Source organism: Mandrillus leucophaeus, unplaced genomic scaffold (assembly GCF_000951045.1).
Source record: "Mandrillus leucophaeus isolate KB7577 unplaced genomic scaffold, Mleu.le_1.0 Scaffold224, whole genome shotgun sequence".
Taxonomy (NCBI): Eukaryota; Metazoa; Chordata; class Mammalia; order Primates; family Cercopithecidae; genus Mandrillus; species Mandrillus leucophaeus.
In genome coordinates this window covers 1,493,994-1,520,784 of record NW_012102299.1, presented here as the reverse complement: position 1 = coordinate 1,520,784, position 26,791 = coordinate 1,493,994, and the positions used below count along the sequence as shown (strand labels likewise).

At 40.9% G+C, this 26,791-nt stretch overlaps 1 protein-coding gene across 1 annotated transcript in view; it reads right to left on the bottom strand.

Moving 5' to 3' along the window:
* Window positions 1–5,462: 5,462 nt before the first annotated feature.
* MB21D2 (Mab-21 domain containing 2) overlaps window positions 5,463–26,791 on the bottom strand; it is a 129,667-nt gene continuing 108,338 nt past the window's right edge. Inside the window, exon 2 of the mRNA XM_011981339.1 lies at window positions 5,463–8,303. Coding sequence (XP_011836729.1) covers window positions 7,039–8,303 — 1,265 coding nt within the window. The 3' untranslated portion in view covers window positions 5,463–7,038. The remainder of the gene's footprint in view (window positions 8,304–26,791) is intronic.

Sequence of the window (26,791 nt, the reverse complement as noted above, 5' to 3'; positions counted from 1 at the left end):
CGAGACAAGCAGAAGCACCGTCCTCTCATTTATTCCAACCTATCTGAGCACTCCCTGCCACTTCTGTCCATCTCAGTTTATCTACAGTCCCAGCCAGGATCTGCAAATCCCATTTAACCGTCACAGTTTATCATTGCTTAATCTTTGTGGGTAGCTGTTGTCTTGGTGTTTGTTCTTTTACAGCTAACAGCTCTTCATGAAGGCTCTAAAGACAGGCCACACATCTCATCCTCAATTTACAAATGATGAGAACAAACAAGACCCAGAGAAGGGAAAGCTTTGCCTGAAGTGTCACAGCTAATGTCAGAACCGTCTGCATCCAGGTGGTCCAGCCCCTTGTCTAAACACTCACTACTGGTTCACAGGTTGCCTCAGCCTGCTCTTTCCTCCCCAGTACAGAACATTCTTCTGTCAACAGGTTCCTCTTCAGAGGACAGTCATTTGGTAAATTTCAACAATCATTATAGAAAGTACCTGCCCATCACCACAAAAGATCAGATGAGTCTGACTTTATTTTTAATCATTATTATCTTGTGAGATGGGAAGTTTCTCTAGATGTATTAATTCCCATAAATGAAGAGTTTGGCTCATGATAGCAGATACTTGCTTTGGTCCTCCAAGCATAGGCCGTGTTGAGACTGGAAGGAACAAGGATCAGAAACAAGCTTCTGTTTATCTCAGGGTAGCTTCAACTATCATAACCAAGGAATGCTGTCTTGCCTCTTGGGTCAATCATCTAGGACATCATTCAAACCACACCTCAATCTTCAGTTTGGTGACAGTCTGTAAAAACTAGTTTGAGATTCCAATTTCTATTAAAAAGTATTAATGTAAATTATAGATTTATAAAATGCAAGCAGTAAGATTTTTGTAGTGGGTTTAGTCTACCAAAGTCTACAAATGCTTGGAATTTTTAAAAGGTATCATATCCAAAAGATATTCAAAATCTCCCTCTAAATTACAGAAATACTGCTTTAAAAATACAAGTGGTCTATTTACGTGTATTTCATTTTTACATCAAGGCCAGCTGAAAGATCCATTAAAGTTGTCATACCTTTCATTTGTAACTAATTCGTAAATACCTCTCTCCTGGTATCTTTAAAAAGAGTAGTATTTTGGTAATAGTAACAGTTCTACTGCCTACTCCTGAGCTCAGATATTAAAATGATAGAGACATTTGGTCCATTTCCTTGCCCTAAACAGAAAATTTTCCATAAATGGCCATTTATCTTCTCTTAGTATTCTCTAAATGATCCATCTATTCTGCTGATGAAAAGTTCTGGAAATACTCAGGGTTCTGTCATCAGAACACAGTCCAGGGTTTACCTGTTACCTGAATGCAGGCCCCCCTATGCAGGTATATAACAGATTTGTTCCTGAACAATAAAAATAGATTCTAATACCAGAGGCAGGATAACACAGAAGAAAGTTCCTAATTTTTGAAACAGACAAACAAATGGGTTCAAACACTGACTCCGCCCTACCATTTAATTACCTATGTGACGTTGAACAGGTTACCAAATTCCTGAGTCTTGAAGTTTAGACTTACGGTGTTTAGAGTTGTTGTGATACTTAAATAGGCTCATGAATATAAAGCATCTAACAAGAACTGTACATGCAGGTGTTCAGTGTTTCCTGTGCCCCACTGTAGGTGTTGGTGCAACTTAGTAAGATTTTTAAAAATAAGATTCTGTCAAAATGAATATTCCAAGTGTGTAGATAGATGTATAGATCTAAACTTGAGGTTAATTTGGAAACTGAGGCAATTTTAGTAAAAGCTAGAACAGCTACCCCAATCCACATTTTATGGATAAGGATATAAAATCAAAGAAACAAAATTTCAACTACATCCAAAGTTAGCCCCTTTTATCTTCTGTGACTAATGGCGAGGCAGAAAATGGCAAGTGAAAAATATATCAATGCACCCTCACCAAGGTCACATTAGGAGTCCATTCATCTTGAAAAGAGAGGGAGAGTGGTCCAGAGGGCAAACATTCTCATCTTAGCTGCCATACCAAATTACGGCTACATATGTCTTTAGACATCTTTGAACAACCGTGTATTTACATGATGGTTAACATTAGACTTTTCTGAGATTTCTTGCATATTCTTAACCACACAAACCCAGTCACACGGTCTCTCTGATGATCGCTGAATGTCGAGACCCAACCGTGGAGAAAAACTGTCAATTCAAACTCAGAAAAATAGTCACATTAAATCAATATAAAGTTTCAGTGTGATATAGGAAATGGTTTATGAAACATGCTGCTTTTGAACTCATTGCTAATAGAATAGCACTGGAAATGGGCATACAGAAACACGATTATTGTAAATTATTACAGCTTCAGTCCTAAAAAATAATTTTTCCAGATAATTAACATAAGGTAGAATTTTAGATATGTAAGTAATTCTCCATTGGTGGTTATTTATTCTAAAGTGTTTAGATTATACATTATCTGTTTAACTGTTGAATAAATTACAGCATAAGAGCTGCTTTTTTTTTTGAGACGGAGTCTCACTCTTGTCACCCAGGCTAGAGTGCAGTGGCGTGATCTCAGCTCACTGAAACCTCCGCCTCCTGGGTTCAAGCTATTCTCCTGCCTCAGCCTTCTGAGTAGACAGGATTCCAGGTACCTGCCACCACACCCAGCTAATTTCTGTACTTTTTAGTAGAGACGGGGTTTCGCCATGTTGGTCAGGCTGGTCTTGAACTCCTGACCGCAGGTAATCCACCCGCCTTGGCCTCCCAAAGTGCTGGGATTACAGGTGTGAGCCACTATGCCTGGCCAAGAGGTGCATTTTTAAAATTAACTGTTTTCCTCAAAGAGGGGCATTGATTACATCCCTGTAATAATCTAAAAAATACATTTGTATTTACCTGACATTAATAAAGAAACAGCCACAGAGATTGATCCCTATTCTTCCTTTAATATAAGTAGTAGCTAGTGCTCCATTTAATGACAGAAAGGGTTATCCTCTAGGCAAGACTATGGGAGAGTGAAGAAAGTGTTTCCCAGATGCTTACCTGAGACAGTCAGACAAACAGCCCCTCAGTGACTCAGGGAAAGAGGTTCTGGAGAGAGCTTACCCGGATGGAACTTGAGGCACCTGCACCTTCTCTAAAGACCACTGCTGAGCTTTGAAGACACAGGAAGCCCCCCAGGCCCTGGGAGACCAGCACCGCTGCTCAACACGCTTCCTTTTCCTTCCCAGCATTACTAGCAAAGGCTGAACTCCAACTCAGAAAATTCCTCTTGGTGACGCAGTGATCCGATTCCAAACCACCAACGTTTAGTTATGACCAGGGGGCTTAATTCTTCAAGGAAGTGCATCATAAAAGTCACCCCAAAGAAACCTCCAATTGGTGACATAAAAACGTGTGTGTGTGCTCACACTCATGTATGTGCGTGTGTGCCTACGGTACACAAGTGACTAGGGGCTCTTACCCTCCTTTCCACTTTTCCCACCTCTCCACACAGAAGTAAGATTAGCCACATATGCCTGCTCTTGTTTTCTCTGAAATAATTCTGTAATTTCAGAAATATTTTTAAAATGTCTGGTCCTGGCTCTACCCACTTCTAAGCCAACCTTTACTGGCATCTTTGGATCTTCCATTTCAGAAGAGAAAGCCAGAGGACAGAGAATAACCTACTCTCAAAATAGGTGAAACAAGGCCTCATTGGAGACTTGAAGGCCTGTTGAGTAATAGCTTATAAATCCCCCTGATCAAAAAGTCAGCCATGTATAATGTTAAAATTATCACTCCAGCCTTAAGGCACTGTATTCTGTGCTTGAAACAGAAGTGATTTTAACCAATCTTCTGAACTTCAGAAGGACAGACTGGTTAGTAACTCAATGGTTTGCTTAAATTTCAGATAAGAAAAGGTATTGGACTACATCCCATTTCTACCCCTCTCAACATCTGAGCCAAAAGTCCTACGTTATGGTACCAATAGGAAATTCCAGGAATTGTTTAAAGGATTTTTAAATTACTAGAGCCCAGAGGCCTTTGGACCTTTTTTGATAAGTTTAACCAAGAATTTGTACAGTGATCTTCACTAGGACTAGAAGTGGCAAAAACAAAACAAAAAACAAAACAAAACAAAACCAGGGTCAAGAGGATCTTTGAAACCAGTTTTGGTTTTTTTTGGCCTGTAATGGAATTTTATCTGAAAACACGGCACTTAACATATTGCAAATATTGCTAAGTGTATGTGAGACACCAGTTCAGAGAATAGTTACGGTAGTTTATAGTTTAAAGGAACAGTTGCTGTAATATGCTTGCTACTTTGATGGTTTATAACTATTTTAATCTACAAAGTGTAATGTAATGGTCAAAGTATGATACATTTTTAACAGGCGTTAGCAGAAGCATAGTTATTATAGAGGCTTTTTAAATTAATCAAATCGGATAGCATAAACTAGCTCTTAGATAAAATACATGGTAACCCTGATACCTATCCCAAGAAAGAAAAGAGGCACACGACAAGTGCAATAGTTTAAATATACTGAAGTAGTTTGGTATACCAGTTTAAATATTTTGATGAGCCAACTTCAAACTGGCTAAAATAATTTAGGTGTTGACTCATTTCACTAGGAAGTCTAGAGGAGGAGAGATCTAAGACTTGGAGGGTGTGGTGGGTCATGTTTTAATTCCCAGCTCCCATAACGCCATCCAATGTCAGCGTCATCCTAAAGCTAGCTCTAGTCAAGACTGCCTGATACAAGCTCAGAAAACCAAACGCCGCATGTTCTCACTCTTCAGTGGAAGTTGAACAATGAGAACACATGGACACAGGGAGGGGAACATCACACACCTGGGCCTGTCGGGGGGTAGGGGGCTGGGGGAGGGATAACGTTAGTGACGGGTTGATGGGTGCAGCAAACCACCCAGGATGTGTGTATACCTATGTAACAAAACTGCACGTTCAGCACATGTAACCCAGAACTTAAAGTATATGAAAAATAAATAAATACATAAATAAATAAAGATTGCATGATAGTTGTCAGTAGCAAAAGAATCCAAATGCTTTCTCTTCCGTATCGGGGAGAGTGTATGTTTCTGTCCCGGCATTCCAACTTGGAACGCTGAGCATGGCCCTGACTGGAGCGGCTTACATCCTGTGTCCCTTGCTCATGTTGTGGCCAGGGAGATGCTTTGTGCAGATTGGCTTTTCCAATTATGATGCGTTTCCAGTGCTGGGGATGAAATCATTTCCTGAGAAGGACAAGGATCATGTGGAGGATTGACACTAGTAGTAAAACTGGAGAACGAGGAAGACTGAATGTTGGATGTTCACTATATGGACAACTGGTCTGAAAGACACTAGCAAGCCCATGGCTGTATTTATTGAAAACTGCTGTTAGTATAATACTAATGAGAAAATATACTAATATATAAATATACTAATATAATACTAATAAGAAAATAATTCCCAGATTACAAACGAACAACAACAAAATTTCAAGGCCAGTATGTTTCCTTTTTTATTATTATTTTTGTGTTTGACTTAGATGGTTGAATGTTTTCATTTTCATTTATAAGCATTACATTAATTTCCATGCAAAAACCCAAGATCGCATATGTCTGATTTCAATTGGCCGAAATCCAACCCATGAGTTTGGACATTCAAGACCAAAATGAACACGTTGCTTGACCTTTCCATGAGTAGACATCATGGGTGTCCTTTGAAAGATCAGCAGGCCTCCTGACCTCTTAAACACCAGTTTGCCATGAGTCCATACGAAAACAGGGAGCCAATGCCTTACAGCACTGAAATCAGGCAAGTAACTTCATTCATGAAGACAGGACACCTCTAGACCAAGGATTGCACCCACAGATATTTCCTGGTTCCTGCTCTATAGCGATACCTGCTTTTGAACAAACGCGGTACCTTCTATTTGGGGATTATAAGTTCTTCCCGCCAGTTTTCCTCAAAACTCTCAGGAAGAGTTAGAGACTTTACCAAAAAAGCTTACCTCGACGACCCCAAAAGGAATAAATACAAAGACACCTACTTTATCCAGTATGTATCTTCCCCAGCTTTAGATGGAGTCAACACGTATAAAGCTTTAAAAACTTCTCTCAGTAAGACAGGAATCAGGAATATCAAAGAGGGTAAAACAGGACCCCACTATTGAAGGAGAACGAGGCAAACGCAAAGAAGCATTCCACTGATCGAGAGAAATGGGCAAAATGAAAAAATGATAGAATTTCAAGAGTGGTTGTTAATTTATACTGAAACACACTTTGCAGTTCTGACAATGGCAAAGATTAGTGCAAATAATAATTATAATGGTATGTTCTTTAACAGGATTTAAATAAGGCTTCAAATAATTACATATGCTAAAACTAACATTTGGAAACCGTAATTCTGTTTGGAAAACTCAAACACACCCTTCCAACCACCCAGTGTTCTCTGATTTGAGGACAATTACATTCAATGAAGTTGCTCCAAAACACAATTTGTAGTATTATCACTTTCAAAGTTTACATTGTTTGGTGGAAAAGGGGGAAGCTACTCTGGTCACTGGTCAAAATAAATAAATCCAGCTAACACGCCAGGCAGTTCCCAGGTTCGTATGATTCTCAAATATCAGTAGTGGTGAAAGCTCGCAAGAAAAAAAGACAAAAGCAAAATAATAAAAATAATACGATAGAATCGTTAAGCGTCAGAGATTTGTTTCCTCATACCCATGAACAAATCTGCACCAAGCATGAAACAGAAAACAGCAAGAGGACTCATGGGCATTTTCATCTATGGCTCAAGATCTCCTTAAAAAGAAAAAAAACTCCAACAAACTAAAGAGCATGACAATAACTACAAAAAGTAAACAATGAAATCAGAAGCAGAATATGAAATAGTAATATACTGTTTCAGAGCCTGCACCATCCTGCAGAACCAGGAAACTTAAAATTTGTTCTTAACATATCCAATCTAGGCTGGATATGTAAAAAACAGAAAGATAGCATCATAAACCAACACGACACATTATCAGAGTTTAAGAACCAGGAAAAAAAAAAAAGTCAGCTAACACTCAGAAAAATTTGTCATCAATTCTGAAATGGGGCCTTGTGACATCGTCAGGATTGATAAAGACAGAGATGGACTTTCCCGGGTTCTCAGTCACTAGCTGCTGCAGTTTTTTTGCCAAACGGTCATCAGGCTGGTTGGGGTCCCCTCCGTCGGACTGTGGGGAGGGGATGCTGGTGGTGCTACCTCGCCTCTGGAGCTCCAATGTCAGCCGGTTGGCTGCCTTGACATGCTCAATGGCAGTGCGCAAGTGCTCTGCCGGGTCTGAGCGCACAGAGGACAGCTTCCGGGCGTGAAGCATGACTGTCTCCTCAGACAGGTGTTCCAGCATGTTGCACTGAGGGATGAAATAATTGGGGCACATCTTGTTGACCAGACAGTGTTGCAGGTCATCGATGAGGCCCAGCAAAAAGTGGGCTGCATAGTCTTCTTGCGCCAAGTAGTTGGCAGGAAGTCTGTCGCAGGCCCAGAGCATCATGCTCCGCAGGTGATAGGGGCTAATAGCCTTGGGCCGGGACAGCAGTTTAATGATGATGGCTTTGCAGGCCTGATAGGCCTGCATGAGGCTGCTGGAGATGCACTTCTTCAACTGCACCTCGCTCCTGGCAAAGGACAGCCGCCATTCATTGTCCTTCTTACCCTTGTAGGAGCAAGCAGGCACCAAGTAAAACCCACTGATGACCTCTTCCTCAGTAATCTTCCCATCCCAAAAGTGGTTCTCCATGAGCCAGCTCTGGGCCACCGCAGGCCAACCTTTGAAAGATACCACAGGGACAATATCGTACAACATGCGGCTACTCCCTACACCCAGAATGATGGAGATGATGGTCCCATTTTTTTCTACCTTCTCCACCTTTGGCATCCCTCGCTGGGGTTTCTTCTGTATTTCTGATAGGACAATGCTGATAGAATCATAGAACCAGTCAGCCACTTTGGTAGGTGAGAAGAAGTAGTTGGTGGCACCATTGATGTGATCTACAATGGTGCAGCAGTCTTTCCATTTACTGATTGTCCCCTCATCAAAGAGCCGAAGGCTCAGCCAAGAGTGGCACAAGGCTGAGTGGCGCATGTCGAGTGTCACAGGCTGATTACGGTCATGCAGCTTGAGGGCTGGCACCAAGAGGGTGAAGTCCATATCATAGTCAGTCCCCCGGGCATAGACATTAAGCTCGTCTAAGTCCAGGTCCACCACGCCTTCCCGGACACCTCCAGAGAGCAACAGGTACTCATTAGCCACTGGAAGCTTTTGGTCCAGCTTTTGCACCATTCCTAGAAATAAAAAAGGAAAAAAAAACAACATTATTATAGGAAGCACAGACATAAAGAGTCTTATGCATGAATACAGAATGTTCTGAGGTTCCAAGAACCAAAATTCATTATCAGTACAAAATCAGATCTCAGGCTGCTGCACAGATCTGGTCAACAGTACTTTTACACTAGTGCTAGAATCCACCCTTTTCCAAATGGAAGAATTATGATAGATTTTTCTCTCTTAGTGAAAAGCAGTATCATTTTCAATAATAAACCAGGGCCCTTCTTCCCCCAGTCATCATCTCAGTTAACGGAATTGCCATCCACTCAGTCGTGCAGACTGAAAACCTCAGTACATTTCGACTCTTTGCTGCCCTTCTACTGCCAAATCTTTTCCATGAAACCTCTGCCAGGGTTCTCACCTCCTTCCCTGTTCTCCATCTCTCCTGCCATCATAGGAGGTTCGGCCTTTTTTATCTCTTGCCAAAGCAGTTTTCCTTCCCCAGGCTCTTCGCACTTCACTTTTCGTTGTACCAGCGGTTCTCAGTGTGGGCTGGAGACATTTTCAGGGGTAATGAGTTCATAACTCTCTTTATAATAACACTAACACATTGTTTGACTTTTTTTTTAAGAGACAGGGTCTTGCTATGTTGCCCAGGCTGGTCTCAAATTCCTAGTCTCAAGCAATTCTCCTACCTCGTCTTCCCCAAGTGCTGGGATTACAGGCATGAGCCACCATGCCCAGTCTTGTTTGACTTTTTTACTGTGTTGCCATTGTACTAATGGCACAAAAACAACGGAGGATAAAACTCCCAGAGATTTAGCAGCAGCCAAGACACAGACGCCAAACTGTACTAGCAGTCAGTAGATTCTTCACCACTGACATGCATTAGCAATTTTTTTAAAACCCAGTTTTACTTAAGAAAATCCTTGATGAAGAAAAATAAGTTATTTTATTGAATCTCAACCTTTGAGCCATTAGAAAGATTATTTTCCTAATGGTCTGTGTGAGGAAATGAAAGTAACCATAAGACCTCTCTTCCTTATACTGAAATGGGAAATCTGTTTTCAGGAAAAGCACTCACGTAACTGAGTTGTGAGCTGAACTAGCTTCTTTGTTCAAGGAACACCATTTTTACTTTAAAGAACAATGGAAAACTATGGGCTATTTAGATTTGGGTATTTGGCAGACATTTGCTTCAAAAATGAACAAAATGAGCCTGGCTTCAAGGAAACTACTGACAATATTTATTGCCAATGATAAAACTGAAACTTCTAAGAGAAAATTAAATTTAGAAAACTCCGCACCATGAGCGTGACATCTTCCCGAATTGTATACATTTCTGATTAAACTGGCGGTGATATTAACGAATGTGATTTCTGATGAGATTGTGAGTCCTTTTGAGAACTATGTCTCATGTATTAAGCAGGCATAGAAGACTCCGCGCATGCAGTAGGAACATAATTGAAGCTATGATTAAATGATAAGGGAACGAATCCATGAAATTAATAGGTGGATAGCATTAATAGATAGAATTAACATAAATACTTAAAGGCTAGACTTAAATGACTGTTCCATAAACAACATATACGTTTTCCCTCCTTCACTGTATATGTGCTTATGCTTGATTATCTGACAAACTACCAGCATCATCCTGTGATTTATTTAACAGCGTTTCCCCAAAGATCATAAAGACCTACCACAAATGATTATAATATTTCATTATTCATTGTAATTCATAGTTTGCTCTTCATAGGACAATCCCAAATCAAATAAACCATATGCACGTGTTTTGTTACTATTATCGTTATACTCTGAATGTTTGTGCCCCCTACTCACATGTTGAAATCGCAACTTTCAATGTGATAGTATTAGGAGCTGGGGCCTCTAATAAGTGGTAGGTGATTAGGCGTGAGAGTGGAGCCCTCATGAGTGGGATTGGTAGCTCTTATAAAAGAAACCTCAGAGCGCTTCCTCACCCCTTCTGCCATGTGAGGACACAGCGAGAAGACAGCCCTTTATGAACCAGGAAGCCGTCCCTCACCGGACAATGAATCTGCAGGCACCTTGATCTTGGCTTTCTTGACCTCCAGAATGGCGAGAAAGAAATCCCTGTTGTTTATAAGCTACTCAGTCTAGGTCCTTTGATATAACAGCCTGAATGAACTAAGACAATTATACTTTAAAATTTAACGCTCATTTATTAAATTGTGCTCTTTTTCACTCTTTAAAATCCTATTTTCCAAACCACATGAACCATGAAAAAGTCTTTTATTTAGTACCATTTCCTTACACACAGAAATACGGCACGTTATCATTTTCTTTTTAAAACCGTAAGTTAGCCAACATTATAGTGTCAACAATTCACCAGAAAGAACATCCAGCAAACCTGACTTCTTGGCTGTTTCTCACACTATCTGCACTGTGATACGGCATCCAGGTCCCTCTTCAATAAAGGACTTATCCCAGCTGCTTAAATGCTATCCCTTAAGGATTGTCTCAGCTGCAGAAGGCCGTCTTCACCAGGTCAGGTCCTGTGGCTGGGATGGGGGTTGCAGGTGCACATCCAGTAAATGATTGGTGTGGGAGTGTCCCAGCTCAGGATACTCTGAAGGGCCATTCAAACTGAGTTCCCAGTGGGGTTGGCTGTGGCGAATGATGCGCCTGCAGGGAAGCTCAGCTTCTCCTACTTGAACCTGCTTCCTTCCCCACTTCGACAGGTGTAGATCCCAAGGGTGCTGCCTCATAAACATCCTAACTCCATTTCAGAGGCTGCTTCCTGAGAAACCCAGCATACTAAATACTATCTAAGCAAAACAGAAGATACTACCTACTACCCAAGCAAAAACTGCCTTCAGCATGGAAAATATGTTTTCTTTTTAAGCCAAAATTAATCTGGATTGAGAGTTCTTATAAATGCCAAGATAAAGATCCGTTTCTCAAATGTCATTATCTTTTAATATTAACCTCATCTTTGCCAGGTAAAGAAATACTACCACCCTACGTTTTGGTTATTGCTTTAAAAGATAAAATTGATTTCTCAGATTCAGGTCAGGTTGTGAAAATCATTTTCATTATTTTATGAACTCACATGTCAGAACAGTCAGTTTCAGTGAGATATATTTGATAATGAAACAGTGTACTCTTCATTATTTCAAACATTCTTTCATTCTAGCATTCAGAATACCATAAATATACATGAGAAACACTGTGAAATGCTGTGTTGTGGTTAGTAAATAAGATCTGAATCTATTAAAGCTATATGGTTATTTGAGTACCACACTGTTGCCTCCTCTTAGGCACAACTAACTCAAAATCCTATGTATCCTTTTGTCCTGGACAGAAGAAAACCGGTTTTGAGCCCACCAGCTAAGACTTGTCTATCTAATCAGGGTAACTTGTGCATTAACAACCTAGAGATAATCTATCTACAAAAGTGCCACTGAATTTTGCCTTGGATTGTCACGATTCTGTTTGGAGAGTCTTGGGTAAGCCATAGCTAAAACTCCCTTCTGCCCTCTGCTGGATATAAGAAGTTTTAATGTGTTTTCACTTGTCAATATATACACTAGAAAATTCCTGCCAATGATAAAATATTCTCTTTCCTCCCAACTGATGCTTATGCATCTCGTTAAAATGTTGATCCTTTATTCAAAGGAGTCAACATCAAGTATTTGGCTAAATTCTAATTTTCAGGAGGTAGGGTAATTTTGAACACCACTTATTCCTTTTAAAGTGAAGAAAGCCCTTTAGCAGCAGAAAGAATACTGCAGACACACATTTACTAAGCCCCTAGAAGTTAGAAACAAAGTCCCTAAGGCCACACTGTTCCAGAAGCTAATCCCTTCTTACACCCACATTTCCATTTAGCCTCCCTGAGCGCATTAGTCTGCAATTTTACAAACGATACGGTAACACAACTGGAGCCTTCCCCAGCGTTATACAAGCCCAAATGTCTTCCTTGAAAACTTTCCTGGGCTAAGTTTAAGTGAAAATGAGCTGACATCAGCTATCATGGCAGATGGGTTGCCATGCAACCAAAACACAGGGCTGGAAGGGAAAAAGACAGAGGAGGGAAGCATTTCAACTGTACGCTTTGGCTGTACGGATCAGTTCCAACAAGTGCCATCTCCGCAATGATCCAAGGTTTTTTGTGTAATTATGGGAGGATAAGATCGAGTGACCCTGGCTGTTTAGCTGTGAGATTATCCAAAGGCAGGCGTGGGAACAAAAGGAAGATGCACATACACCACTGAGCTTGTTAGCAGCAAAACAAAAAAAGAAGGATAGAGGATAGCTAGTCCCTTGGGTGGGTCTCTTCTTTTCATGGAGGCACTGGCATATGCCTGCTCTTAAGTAAAACTGCCACTCAACCTCCTTTCGTGTGATTCTCCATTTCTTGGTTTTGATATATTTCAGAGATTTTACTTAGGAATACCTTAATAGTACCCTTTTATATAGATACTCAGCTCCTAAGTTTAAGGAATGTGTTTCATGTCATGCTTTCAGTTATCTGCTGATTATCTTTAGAATATCAAGTGAAAAATGGAACTCTGTCCCTGACTTCTTTATGTTCTAGTGAATAAAACTGTATCATATTCCACTAAATTGAAATTGCAAACCTTCATCATGCAAACATATAATGCCAGATTGCTAATACTAGAGCACAAAAACTAAGTATCATTTCTTGTTGTCTTTACAACCCCACTCCAGTAAGTCTGTGAAAGCTCAAATAGAGAGTTCAAGAAATACTAAGTAGATAAGTCAAAATAGTACTTGTATAGATTTCTTTAAAACACACACACACACATTTGAAGGGAGAAAGATTTATAAAAAGTAAAATTTTTCTGTCTTATAATTAAAGTTATAAAATTAGATAAATTTTATTTTTATATACTTTTGAAAATATATATATATATGCCTGAATATCTCAGTAATATTCATTGTTTCATATAAAAGAGCTTCCTTTTTTGGCTCCAACTCATGTAGCACACACCAGTAACAAACAGTGTCTTATTCCGGCAGTGGGTTTTAATGGGAGGAAAGGTATAGGGCGGGATGATGTTGACAAAGTCCTTCTTTGATTCTGATGCATCCCCTAGGATAAGTCTCCTTGGTTGACAATAAACAATATAAAACCTTCCTATAAAAATATTATGGTTTATGTTTCCAGGGCGGAAGTATTTTCGTCAAACTTACTTGACATTCTGAGAAACATCTGAGAAGTGGGCATGGCCACCTTTTTCTAAGAAAGTCACTCATCTATGAAATACTTAATGACCCCAGTTGGAAAAGGTTTTAGGCCTTTCCTCGTTCATGCCCAGAAATCATCTCTCTGAAGAAAAAACTGGTTCCAAGAAGAGAAATCACTCATTCGGGGTCATACGGCCTTAGTGACAGACTACCAGCATTGTTGCATTCCAACATTTGTGCAAAGATCAGAACGGCACATGTGTACTGATCTCCCCACGACAATGCACAGTGGCTTCAGGGGGAAGCAACAGACGTCTCAGGGCAACGTGCCGGCTTTGCATTTTTATTGGTCAAATCTTTAGCGGGACCTGGGACAAATGGCAGAACATGTCTGACCATCCACACTTATCATAAGGAAGAAGGGGCCTGGCTTGCCTTGAGAGAGCCATTAGTATTCCCAAATAGACTGTGAGACCCTGGAAATACAGAGACAAAAATGGAGCTTTCCAGTTTTTCAGTAATATTCTGAGTTATTAGTACTCACAATTATAGTATGTTTCATATGTCAAAGAGTCTGTTTTATTTTGCATAATTTGAGACAACTGCATATAATCTTACTTTTTAGAAAACTGATTAATTCACATATGGTAATGGCAATGCCCTACTGACCAAACTCTCTCTCTCTATATATATACATATAGTAAGAGGGCTGATTCAAAAGATGTCTCTCAAAGGAGTCTTTCTTTGTATTTCCCCATTTTGGTACTGATATGTATGCAAGAACACTGGACTCAAGACAGGCTTGGGCTTGGATCCTGGGCTTGTCACTTACTATTTAAGTGAGGATGACAAATTAACCTCTCTAAGCAATTCTTTATCTATTAAAAAACAAACAAATTGATGAAAAGTAAGTAAATGCATATAAAAACCCACCCTTACAGGATTGCGATGAAATGTCTAAGCACATCGTTGATATTTAGCTCATTTTCCCCATATGTTCTTCCCTTTTCCTACCACACATAAAACTGGAAGAGCAAATAACGCAGATTCCACAGAGTTATTTCAAAGGTTTAATTAAACAAGATAATCTATTTAAAGCCTCTAGCACATGCAAGGCACACAAAACATGTCAGAGGAAGGGAAATGAATGAAGTATTCTCTCTCCCGGCTGTACCAAGACTGATGCTAGCCAAGGCTGCTTTCTCTGAGTGGATGCCATCGTGTGGCACGACACACAGGGTGGCAGGCAGAGGGCAGGCTGCATTCTAGCTCTTTCTTGTCCTCTCACCCAGGTATCCCATGGAATGAACACCCTGTACATCCTAGTGGAGGGTCTTGACCTGAACTCGTAAGTTAGCACTTTCGACACCTACTGCCATTGTGAGCTGTGTTCGTGGTGTATCTTTCCTCCTAAACAAGATAACAATACACAATCATCCCTTGGTCCCAGGAACGCCTACATATGCCGAAACGTGTGCATACTCAAGTCCCATGGCTGACCTTGTGGAATCCGCTTACACAACAAGTTGGTCCTCTAAGTAGGTTTCATATCCTTTTCAAATAGTATATTTTCAATCCGCATTTGATTGAAAAATAGCCACCTATAAGTGGACCTGTGCAGCTCAAACCTGTGTTGTTCAAGGGTCAACTGTGAAGCATCTGGCACAGTAACTCACAAAAAGGCATGGCAAATGAAAGATCCTATCTTAGGCGACATCTATAACCTCCTTGTGGTCAAGATTTTTTTGCTGCATTGCTAGTGTAGACTTTAGATTAGAAGGCACCTGTTTTTTGTGTGTACCGTTTCTTTCAATCAACTTGAATATCTCATTAACCATACCCTAGGATTATGGAATTTGCTGCACAATAGAATATGAAATCCTGTCAGCATATGTGTATAAAAGTGTTTACTAATAATCTAAAAGACGGGAAGAAAAAAATGCCTCTCTAATCTTCCATTATTTTCCTTCTTAAAAATTAAAACTGAAGGTCTTAAAAATGGGTGGGCTTTGTCAAAGTCTCACAAGCTCTTTTAAACAGAATGAACATGAGTTAGACCTGGATTCAAGTCCAATTCATTCATGCCAACATCAACCACTGTGGACCTTGGTTTCCTTAAACAAAATTGTAGAATAACAACTGGTACAAGTTTGTTGGGTGGTCATGGGAATAAAATGAGAAAATGCACAACAAATTACTTAGTGTGTGGTTTTGTGCTTAGTTGGTAATCAGTAAACAGGGGTTGCTGGCACATGCATACACATCCCAATATATTATCAATATTTTTTTTCCCATCAACTAAGTCCTGACCTTTCTTTCTTTTCAGTCCTTAGGATAGTTTAAGAACTCATGGTTTTTGCCATTCAGAACTTACCGGCAAGACTCAAACGAGAGTCGTATTAGCCCTACCTAGCAGCTTCCCAAAGTCACGATAGGGTACAAAAGTTACAGATTGACATTTTATAGGAAGGGTGTTCACTTGAGAAGGCTCATTCTTGAAAGGCCAAAAAGAAAAAAAGTGAAAAGCAAGAGTAATGCCAATATGGTGTCAAACGGCTACGTAAGGATACAGAAATGTATCAGGGATGACCACGTTCATGCTCCCCCGCTCTTCACAAGAACCCACAAGCTTGTGATGGAGATGTTCGGAATGAAGTCAACTGCACCCCATCACTGACCCTTTGCCCGGGACCCAGCTGGGTCCGGTTTCCATTCCTTTCTCACTTGGAGATGTATACGTAAACATCTCAAATTACTCCGTATACACAAACATCTTAATTACTCCGAAACTGGAAAGCTGTGTTTAACTGGGGAGGAGAAGGGGGAAGTCTACATTTTAGAAGAAAAATAATGAAGTAGGCCAAGTCCAAGAAATTGCAACAAAGATAAAGATAGGATTCAAACCTCAGATTTTACTTATTCACGCAGTAAGTATGAGCGTCTCCGATGAGCCAGTACTGTGCTAGACACTGAAGAGACAAAGGTGAAGAGAAACACACCACCCCCACTGCAAATGCTGATTATTTAGTGAGAAAGCCAAGTGTCAACTGTATCAATCAGGATGGGTGAAGTTACACTGAGTAACAAAGCTAATACCTCAATGACCCGAAACAACCAAGTTTTATTTTTCACTCACACTAGATGACCCTCAAGGGTGAGTGGGGCGGGAGGGATTGGGGGTGCTTTTCTTTCCTTCATTGAGGACCCAGATGGGTAGAGCAAGCCATGTCTAGAAAGAACTTCACAGTCACTCTACTGGAGGAAAAGAAGGTTCTAGAAGTTCTCTTTTTGGCAGTTAAATGCTCTGGCATGGAAATGACGTACATCATTTTCATACACAAATCATTGGTCAAACCAGTCACATGGTCCCATCCACACCCATGAAAGCACGCACAATTTCTACCACATGCTGGGAGAACTGGGAATCTGCGACACGCAGCATGAACAGCTCCCACACTAATCAGATAATTACACACGAATCAACATATGATTAGAAACTGAGATAACAGCACTGAAGGAAATGAATAAGGTCCTAGCCAAAACGCATCACAGGAATAGGAGGAGTGAAAATTGTTTAGCCTGAAAAACAGAAAATTCAAAAAGGCTATGAGAGCCATCTTCAAATACCTGATAAGTTGTGCTAGTAAAGGAGAAATGGAATTTACCCATATGGTTTCGCTGAGTAGAACATAGAGAGAGACGTTTTCAGTGTAATGTTGTGTACTCATTCATCCGGCAGAATTTTCTAGCAACGCTGCCTGTGGAGGCAGTACCTTTCCTATCCCAAGAGAGGATCAATCAGAATCTTCAGCAGGGATGGAGTCTCAGTATAGATGTCTTCCGAGGTGGCTGCCCATCCCAAGAACCGAGGTGGCTGCCCATCCCAAGAACCTACTATTTAAAGCAGACAACTGTAACGTAGACTTCTAGAGCCACCTATGACCATCCAGGGTGGGCCCAGTCACGGTGGCTGTAAGAAGATCATACTCCGAGCATTACGCCCAAAGGCTGGATGCCGCCCTTCCTTCGCATCTGGCCTACCCTATGTCATTTGTAACCTGCAGCCCTGCTGCTGTCACATCCTCCAGTCGACTTCATCAACTTTACAAAGAGGTAACTAGCACTAGCAATGACACACGTAACAGCAAAAGAAGAGCTGAATTTATAGTACGCGTTTGAAGTACATGCATCTCATGACAAGGACTCTCTGAGAAGGGCACAAACATTCATGCCACTACCATGCACTAAGGCACAGGCTGAATGCTTTACCTGTGTCATCTTGTTCAATCTTCTTGGCCCTTTCAAGTGGGCAATAGTGTCCCCCCTACTCCTTTTTTTAATGAGATGGAGTCTCGCTCTGTCACCAGGCTGGAGTGCAGTGGCGCAATCTCGGCTCACTGCAACCTCCATCTCCCGGGTTCAAGTGATTCTCCTGTCTCAGCCTCCCAAGTAGCTGGGACTACAGGTGTGCACCACCAAGTCTGGCTAATTTCTGTATTTTTAGTCGAGACGGGGTTTCACCACATTGGCCAGAATGGTCTGGATCTTTTGATCTCATGATCCACCTGCCTAGGCTTCCCAAAGTGCTGGGATTACAGGCGTGAGCCACCATGCCCAGCCTAGTGTCCCCATTTTACAGATAAGAAAATTAAGAAAAATAGCAGCCAAATAAATTGTTTATGGCCATGATAGCTGACCTGGGATCCAAATTCAAGTTGATCCTATGCTGCTTTCCTGTATTAAATGGGCTTTCCTAGGAGAGAATAAACAATGTAATACCTTGGGCCTTTAGAACTGCCACATAAACAGTATAGGAAACAGTAAATAGAAATTTATTTCTCCATCCAAAAATGGAACAAATTCTATTTTGGAGTAAACAGATTTCTAGAGCAGATTAAAGACGACTTTAGTCATCTCTGAGGAATAAAGTATATGAGCAAATGGGTCAAGGATCACAGGAAAGAGATGATTATAAATAACATTATGAAAAGATACTTAGTGCTGAGACACAGCTATGCGTGTGCACACGTGTGCATGTGTGTGTGTGTTGCATACTTAGCTCTTGGACAACTTTCAAAGAACATTCCACCAGTGTTTTAATCACAACGGCATCCTTGAAATTCTTTCAGGCTCCCAGGACAAACTCTGAAAATATTCCCACGTATTCAGATGCGTAGTCTAAGATGTTATTTTAACCCAACATCAGAGCCTTCATTTGAAGGTCATACCCCCTAAGTTTCTACTACTAGGTTGAGGAGGCTGGTGGAGGTAGCCAGGAACACGATTGCCAAAAACATACTGACCACAAGGCCAGGAGCTTTTACTGAACTCTGAGGCAAGAAAGTCTTTTCCCTTTACGGACACAGCAGTATCTATCACGGTCACACTATGTCTCTGTACAAAACTCTTATCAGGCACACTGAGATATGCAGAAAGAAACAAAGAATTCTGTGTCTTCTCTAAAAACAAAAACTGGTATCCATCAAACTGTGATAAGGGATTATGCTCCTTGTGACCAGCACCCTAAAAAAATGTGTCACTATCCATGTAAAAGCGACCCTGAATCGGTGATCTACAATACACATTCGAATTTGCTAAATTCGCTTAAAAATGATCCCAATTTATATAAAGAAGCCTCCTCCAAAGGACTTACAATCTATCATTGGCTAGTCAAAGAAGACCCTGTCTTACTTTAGACAAGTTTACTAACTTGTTTTACTGTTTACTTTAGAAACTTTCAAACATATACACTGGTAGGTATAACAGTATAATAAATTCCCACATATCCATCATGTTTGCCATTCTTAGTTCATTTATCCTATTTTTTTTGCCTAATATGTTAAGGTAAATGCCAGACAATCTATACTTTTACCCATAAACAACACTTTCTCAGTTAGACAAAGACATTTGTCTAAAGACTTTTTAAGTATAACCACCACTCTCATATCAAACAAAATTAAAAATAGTTCCTTGTTATTACAGACCTCACTTGAATTTACATTGTTCCTAATATATGAGTACGCTTGTGTGTGTGCGCACGCACACATGCATGTATGTGGCTTTGTTGATATCCTGCCCTGTGTCCCCAGCCCATCCCTGGGTCCACTTGCCGCTGTGACAGGCAGTCCCCCAGATGTTCCCAGTCCCTCTCCTCAAGTGCCAGTGACTCTGCCCCTTTGCCTAAAGGCAACCTCTCTCCAGCCACTGCCAGGAAGTGCAGGGGAGTTAACGCAAGAGAACCGACACCACTGGGGCAACTGTCAACCAATGGGACAGAATCAGTAGATAAATGCCCTGGCTTCCCCAGACTCTGTGGGCGATTCTACATTGGGTTCTACACAACCTCTCAGATTAGCCCGTTCAATTGCTCATTAATAGACAGAACCTTTATTGGTTTCTCTCCCTTCTGTCTCAATTGCTCTGTTCCCTCACTCCTCTTTCTTTGTGTCACCTCCCAAGTGAACTACCACAGCAAAGTAATTGTTGTTTCTGGAACTGTAGTGGGTGGGGGGTGTAAATCAGGGACAGACAGGCTCATGTCTGTTAATAATTCTTAATGAAATTATATTTCATATGGACAACTGGCCATGAGCCTGGAAGCCTAAGCTGATGATAAGGGATTACTTGCTCCTTCCCACAACCAGTTATAGATCCATTACACGTCTTATAAAACTAGATCTGAGAACAATTCTCAAAAACAGTTCATTAGCCTTCTCAGAGCAGCAAGCTTGCTTTTCTGTGCATTTACAGCTGGCATCTTCCCTATTATTTCTTGCTTTGTTGTTATCTCAATTCTCACTTCCCAAGGGACATTTTTAAGACCTCTGGAAAGCTTTGGAGAGGTGAAAATCCATATATTCTTCAGATACAGGCATTTTTTTCCTTAAATTCCAAAGAGAACAATGGGGATTAAGGTTGGCGAAGGTGAATTAAAAAAAAGAACTCACTCCAGGAACCAACCTTCAGAGTGGAGTTTTGTTCAAACAGACTCACCTTACTCATACGTAAAAGCCTCAAGCCAAATTTAAAGACCAAAACGACGTTTCTCTTTCAGCCTCTGTTGACGATTATTCCGTCTCTATTCCTCTAAATTGTACAGAAATAATTCTAAATGATATGTTTAGTCTCTTTGTTCAATCACCTTTTGTCCGTACTTTCTTTTGTGTGTGTTTGGTTTTTTGGGGGGTTTTTTGCATTATTATTATTATTATTATTATTATTATTATTTTGGAGATGGAGTCTCACTCTGTTGCCCAGGCTGGAGTGCAGTGGCACGATCTTGGCTCACTGAAACCTCTGATTCCCAGGTTCAAGCAATTCTCCTGCCTCAGTCTCTCAAGTAGCTGGGATTACAGACGTGCGCCACCACACCCGGCTAATTTTTGTATTTTTAGTAGAGACAGGGTTTCACCATGTTAGTCAGGCTGGTCTCAAACTCCTGACCTCAAATAATCCACCCACCTCGGCCTCCCAAGCTGCTGGGATTACAGGCATGAGCCACCATGCCCGGCCGTACTTTTTTTTAGTGTAGTGCTTACACTAATTATCAATTATGTGTTTACCTGTCAGTGTCCCTCTGATGGCTTGTGTATCTCCCACCCTAACACAAAAGAAGTTCAGCAGAGTAAGCTGAATCAATAAACAGATGGTGTAGCCTAATTACATAATTTACTAAAATAAACTCTTTTTTTTTTTTTTTGAGATGGAGTCTCGCTCTGTCACCCAGGCTGGAGTGCAGTGGCACGATCTTGGCCCACTGCAAGCTCCGCCTCCCAGGTTCATGCCATTCTCCTGCCTCGGCCTCCTGAGTAGCTGGGACTACAGGAGCCCGCTGCCTCACCCGGCTAGTTTTTTGTATTTTTAGTAGAGACGGGGTTTCACCGTGTTAGCCAGGATGGTCTCGATCTCCTGACCTCGTGATCCGCTGCCTTGGCCTCCCACAGTGCTGGGATTACAGGTGTGAGCCACGGTGCCTGGCCAATAAAGTCTATCTTTATAGAGGATAAAACCATCAGGTGCTATAGTTAGACTGACAACACTGTCATTGTCAGACATGATGAAAGGCTCCAGAGCCTCTCTATCTGCAAGCAAGGGAATCACATCACATGCTCAGAAGAGATGAAGGAGAAGCTAGCGGCTTGTTAATGAACTGTACTGTAACTACACAGACACGTCCCCTCTTGTTCTTTGAGGATAATGTAGCTCTAGGACATTCTCCAAAGCACCAATTTTTAGTCAACAATCTCATCAGGGAAGCAGGAGAAAAGTTACTATATAACTATAGTGTGATCTATGATCAAAGTCTAATACCTGATTTCTAAAAAGATTAAAACCATGTATTTTTTTCCCTTGATGTGTAAGTGGAGAACCTATAAATCAATGGATTCCTTACTAAGCCATTCCCAAAAACTGCCAGGAGATGGCATCCACACTCTACTCATTTACTAAGAGTTTCTAGCTGGGCTCCGACGTCTTACAATCCTAGAATAAAATCTTCGGGAAAACAAGCTCATCGACGGGCTAAAATATGATAAGCCTACATTAAAAGCATCAGTCCCAGGCCTATTTACTTTGAGGTTCCACCCAGTGACTTACAACTTTTCTGTTTAGTTCCCCTGAGAAAATCCTCCTGATAATTTAGGAGCTGAAGGGATCATCTAGGTTGAGCCAAGACTGAAAGACGCTTTGTCTTGGCAAGCAACATGGCCGACAATGGGTTCCCAACGCATATTCAGGAGCTCTTCGCAAGGCAGAGTGGCCCGCTTGCACTTACTGCAGTTAATTTTTTTTTTCTTTAATGAATAAAGCTTCAGGTTCCAGGAATAAAAGAAAAAGAAATCAGAGGAAACAGCCTTTGATGTTATGAGGTTAAGACACTACTCTTCCTTCTAGACTGTTTCATTCTGACTACAAGTGAATACATACACTGAAGACTTTAGGAGCTCAGATGATCAATAAAAAGAAAAATTTTTAACCTGTCTTCAATCAAGTCAAAATAAACAATACATATACTGTGTGATGCTTTGCGGTTTCCAGAGAATGGGCGCAATCATTTCCCATTTGCTCCCTATAATTACTTGAAGAGGAGCTCCAGAATTCCCACTGCAGGGACGTGGAGGCTGAGGCTCCTGGCCCTAAGTAACGAGTCAAGATGAGTACACAGAGTATCCACCTAGTTCTTTGGCCTAAACCAGGCTAAAACTAATCTGGCCACACACAATTATGTTGAAGGAAAGATAGAGGATCATTTTTTTCCCCATCAAGTTGTCAATCTGTTGCAAGGTGGGAGAAAGGGCTCAAACTGTACAGCGTGCTCTATTGGGAGGAATCTACGACAGTAAGAGCCAGACTGCCCGGGTTACTGAGAAGATTCCCCTCTTTCCTTACCTATGCCAGTAAAATACACACACATCCTTCCTGAAAAATAACTTGTCTTTAAGTGCCGATAGCCAAGTGCTTAATAGCTATTAATCAATTTTCCACACGGCTTATTCACAATGACCTCCTGCTTCTTCCACATGGTTTATTCACAATGACCTCCTGCTTCTATTGTTTTTGCCTTCATTTAAATAAGTAAATGTTATTTCAAATATTAATTTCCTCAATCTAGTTTTCAAATCACAAATCGGTAATATCCTAAAAACATGCTATTTTGAAAAATAATGAGTACGTTATTAAGCCTTAGAAGTATTTCCATCGTGTAAAGCTGGAATGTTCGATACATCCAGAAGTTCGGATTAGTATAGCTACACCCATCACTGTAATTTAAGAAAGGACTAAGGGATCAAATGAGTTTTTCCAAGGAAAACAGACATAAAAAAAAAATACTGACAGGCTAACAGACTAATAAAGAGCTGAATCTACTGAGACAGAATTGCCCACCTGATAATTGCTTTCAGTATGTGGGTAAAAACATACTTTATTGTTTGAGCTTGAAAATGTTCAGACCAAAAGAAGTCAGACTTAAAATAACCGGCCAAAGCCCTCTGCAGAAGTTGAAATTTGCAGTTTAAAAGCACGGGTAGATCATTTAAGACGGCAAAGCTGCAGTGTTTTTAAATCCACGCCTGCTCAATAAAAAAAGTCTTAGACAAAGTCAAAGATGAGTCTCGTAATGCTGACATGGGAGAGTCATATTCTGAGAGATGGCTTTTTTCATCTACTTTCCCCCAACCATCTAACAATGGAGCAAGTCGGTGGATGAACAGTGGCATTCAAATATTCTAGCCAGAAATTATTAACCAAATGATGGCTACTAAGGGAGAAATGGAGCCAGAACTGACTTTCAAGGTTATTTATTCCAACTGCCATGGTACATATGAGGTTGCTAAGGCCCAAAAAGCAAAGGTGACACAGCACTGCACCTGGCACAGGTGCCAGAAATAGAACCCAAAGTCCTCGAATCTCAATCCAGAACTCTCTTACTTCATATATGGCTCTCGAACCGCGAGGCTTGTTAAAAATGCAGGTTCCCATGTTTCACCCCACAAGGACGGAAGCATAATCTCCAAGGAGACATGTGTTTAAAACTAGCAATGTTGAAATGCTTTTAAAAATTGAGACTGCCTCTCTCTCAATTTCAAAGCAGAAAGTTTAACTGCATGAAATCAGTAAAGGCAAAGCTGTCAAGTTAGAGGAAGGAATTTACTGTCTCAGTAATTCTCTAAGATCTTGAAGAGCTGAGATTGGCTACTCTTCAAATCAGGAACATGGTAGTAAATGAGATTCAGGAGGGATGTGGCAGGTCTCATTCTGTACCACCAGGGAATTCATTCATCTCTAACCACCCAGGTATCCATTTACTTTGAAAGAAAATGATGTTTTTGTGCTAGATTTCTGCTATTTTTTCAGGGCCTGTTATCTCCCTCTACCCATCAGATAGGGATGGATTTTTGTCCTCTATTCAACCTCAAGCATAGACAAAGTGATTGCATCACCAGCCGAATCCTTAAGGACAACTGGCGCTCATACCACACTTTGCATGGGAGCACATATGTGGGTCAGTGAGTATCAAGTGTCGAGATGACCTGGCAGCCAAGCAATAAACCTGCAGTGATGGGCACAATTACAGCTCAGCTCTCAAAACCAAAGCTCACACAGTTTGAATAGAGGTATACAATTTCCAAAGCTATCAATCGTCCCAGAGTTGAATTTAGAGATGATAGATTAAATACAGACACCTGTATTTATACTGTGTCCCTTCCAAAAGTCCAGTTTGGGTTTTATAGTGAAGTGGCAAAAAGACTAAAGGACAATTTTTTTTTAAAGATGGTGCCGACTTGAAAAAGGTTATTAAAGGACTCAGGTGTGCTACGATTGTGAGATGCAAAAATCCCATTTTTAAGATAGTGACAAAAATGACATTTTGTACACAGACCCGAGTCTTGTTATGAGAGTAACTTTCGGATGAAAAATTCCGTAATTCCAGTCTAAAAAGAGGTGGTTTGCGGAGAAACTTGCCAGTAAAATCCTATGAAGTTTTCAGTCTTTCCACTAGAGGTCCTGCCTTCCTAATTTTTCTTTAGTTACTGGCCTGGCTCCAATCCAAAAAGGCCTGAGGTTGAACATAAATTTTTAAAATTAATACCTGATTTTACTGGTATGCTTTCAAAGTGAGTCAGAACACAGTGCTTCTTGCTGGTGAATTTCAAATGCCCACATGCTGTTTGCAGCAATTCTGCTGTCACCATGGGATGTCACATCTGTCGTTGATAAGATTCACAGCTTTGAGGTGAACAAGGAAGACAGAAAAGAAGGATGCCAGAAGAGATGATGTGGATGACGTGATAGAAAGATTATTAATTTAGGATACAGGCAAGCTTGAATGTGGACCTTAGCTTCATGATTTATTAGCTGTGTGACATTTGGATAAGTTACTTGACTTTCTGAAACTTCAGTTTCCTCATTAAAAAAAAAATTGGGGGTAATATCAATCTTTCTCACAAGGTTCTTGTGACACTTGACTGAAATAGTTACATAAAGCTCCAAGTACAGTTTCTGGAACTTTGCAATACTGAGAAAATGTAATTGCATTTTTAAAATCATATTCTGTTCACACTTCTGTAAGTTAATGAATAACACTCTTCTTTATCCTGTTATTTGGGCATCTGACTTTTAAAAATAAATATTCCAATATTTTTTCTATCTATTCTACCACCTTCCTCCTTGTTTTTCTTTTAATTTTAGTTTTTAATAAGTAATGTAGTCATGTGGTTCAACATTCAACAGCACAGATGTGACTCTGGAGGGGAGGATCTGTGTTTGAGTCACCCCTTTATTACCAAGAGCTCCTCATGCAGTGCTTTGTAATGCAAGTAACTGTGTGTCAAGTAATGTGGGTTGAGTGGGTGAAACCTCTTGACAACTCTGTCAGCTTTGTAAGGGACAGAAAACACTTTGAATGAAAAATTACCACAAAGCACCTGGTAGATAGGAGAGAGGGAAGGAGGGAAGGAAGAAGGGAAAGAAGAGAGAAAGAAAGGAAGGGGAAAAAACAGACACACGGATTTAGCTTTATATCATCTTTTACAGGACTCAATGACGACAGCTAGCATCACTGCAAGCAGTAAATCTGTCATCATTAAACAGGTACCACCAGAGCCCTGCACCATCATTCAGGTGACAAATACTTCAGATTCTGTCCCTAAAATGTTTGTGGTGTAGTGTGCTCCCTGCACACCCCATGCCACTGTGTGTCCCTGTAACAGTCCAGCCAGCGTCCTCACATCTCTCACAGGGACAACTGCAGTACCTCCGAACTACACTCTGCTCCCACCAGCGCATCCAGCACGGGCCGCCAGAAGGAGCTTCTTGAAAGATGGGCTCTAATGACATCACTCACCTGCTCAAACTCCTTGCACGGTGCCCCCATCTCCGTAGCCAAGGCCTCCCACACTCTGAGGCCAACCTCCATTTTCGTCCCTGTCTTAACCGCTCCCCTATGTTCTGAATTGTCTCCAACCCCCAAATGGATCCCCCACAATATGCTAGTCCCCCAAATATGTCCAGTGCTTTCCAGTCCCCAAGCCTCTACTTGTTCTCTTCTGTGTGTCCTCCCTCCTCCTTGCCTGCTGAAATCCTGCCAATTCTTCCCACCTAAAAGCTTTGGCCTCTTCACCCTCCACAATCATATACATTATTTCCTGTCCCCCTTCATACAGCATTTGTACTACAGCTATCTGAGCTCATTCTCATGTCTCACACAAGACCATGAGTTTTAGGGCCGGGCGCGGTGGCTCAAGCCTGTAATCCCAGCACTTTGGGAGGCCGAGACGGGCGGATCACGAGGTCAGGAGTTCGAGACCATCCTGGC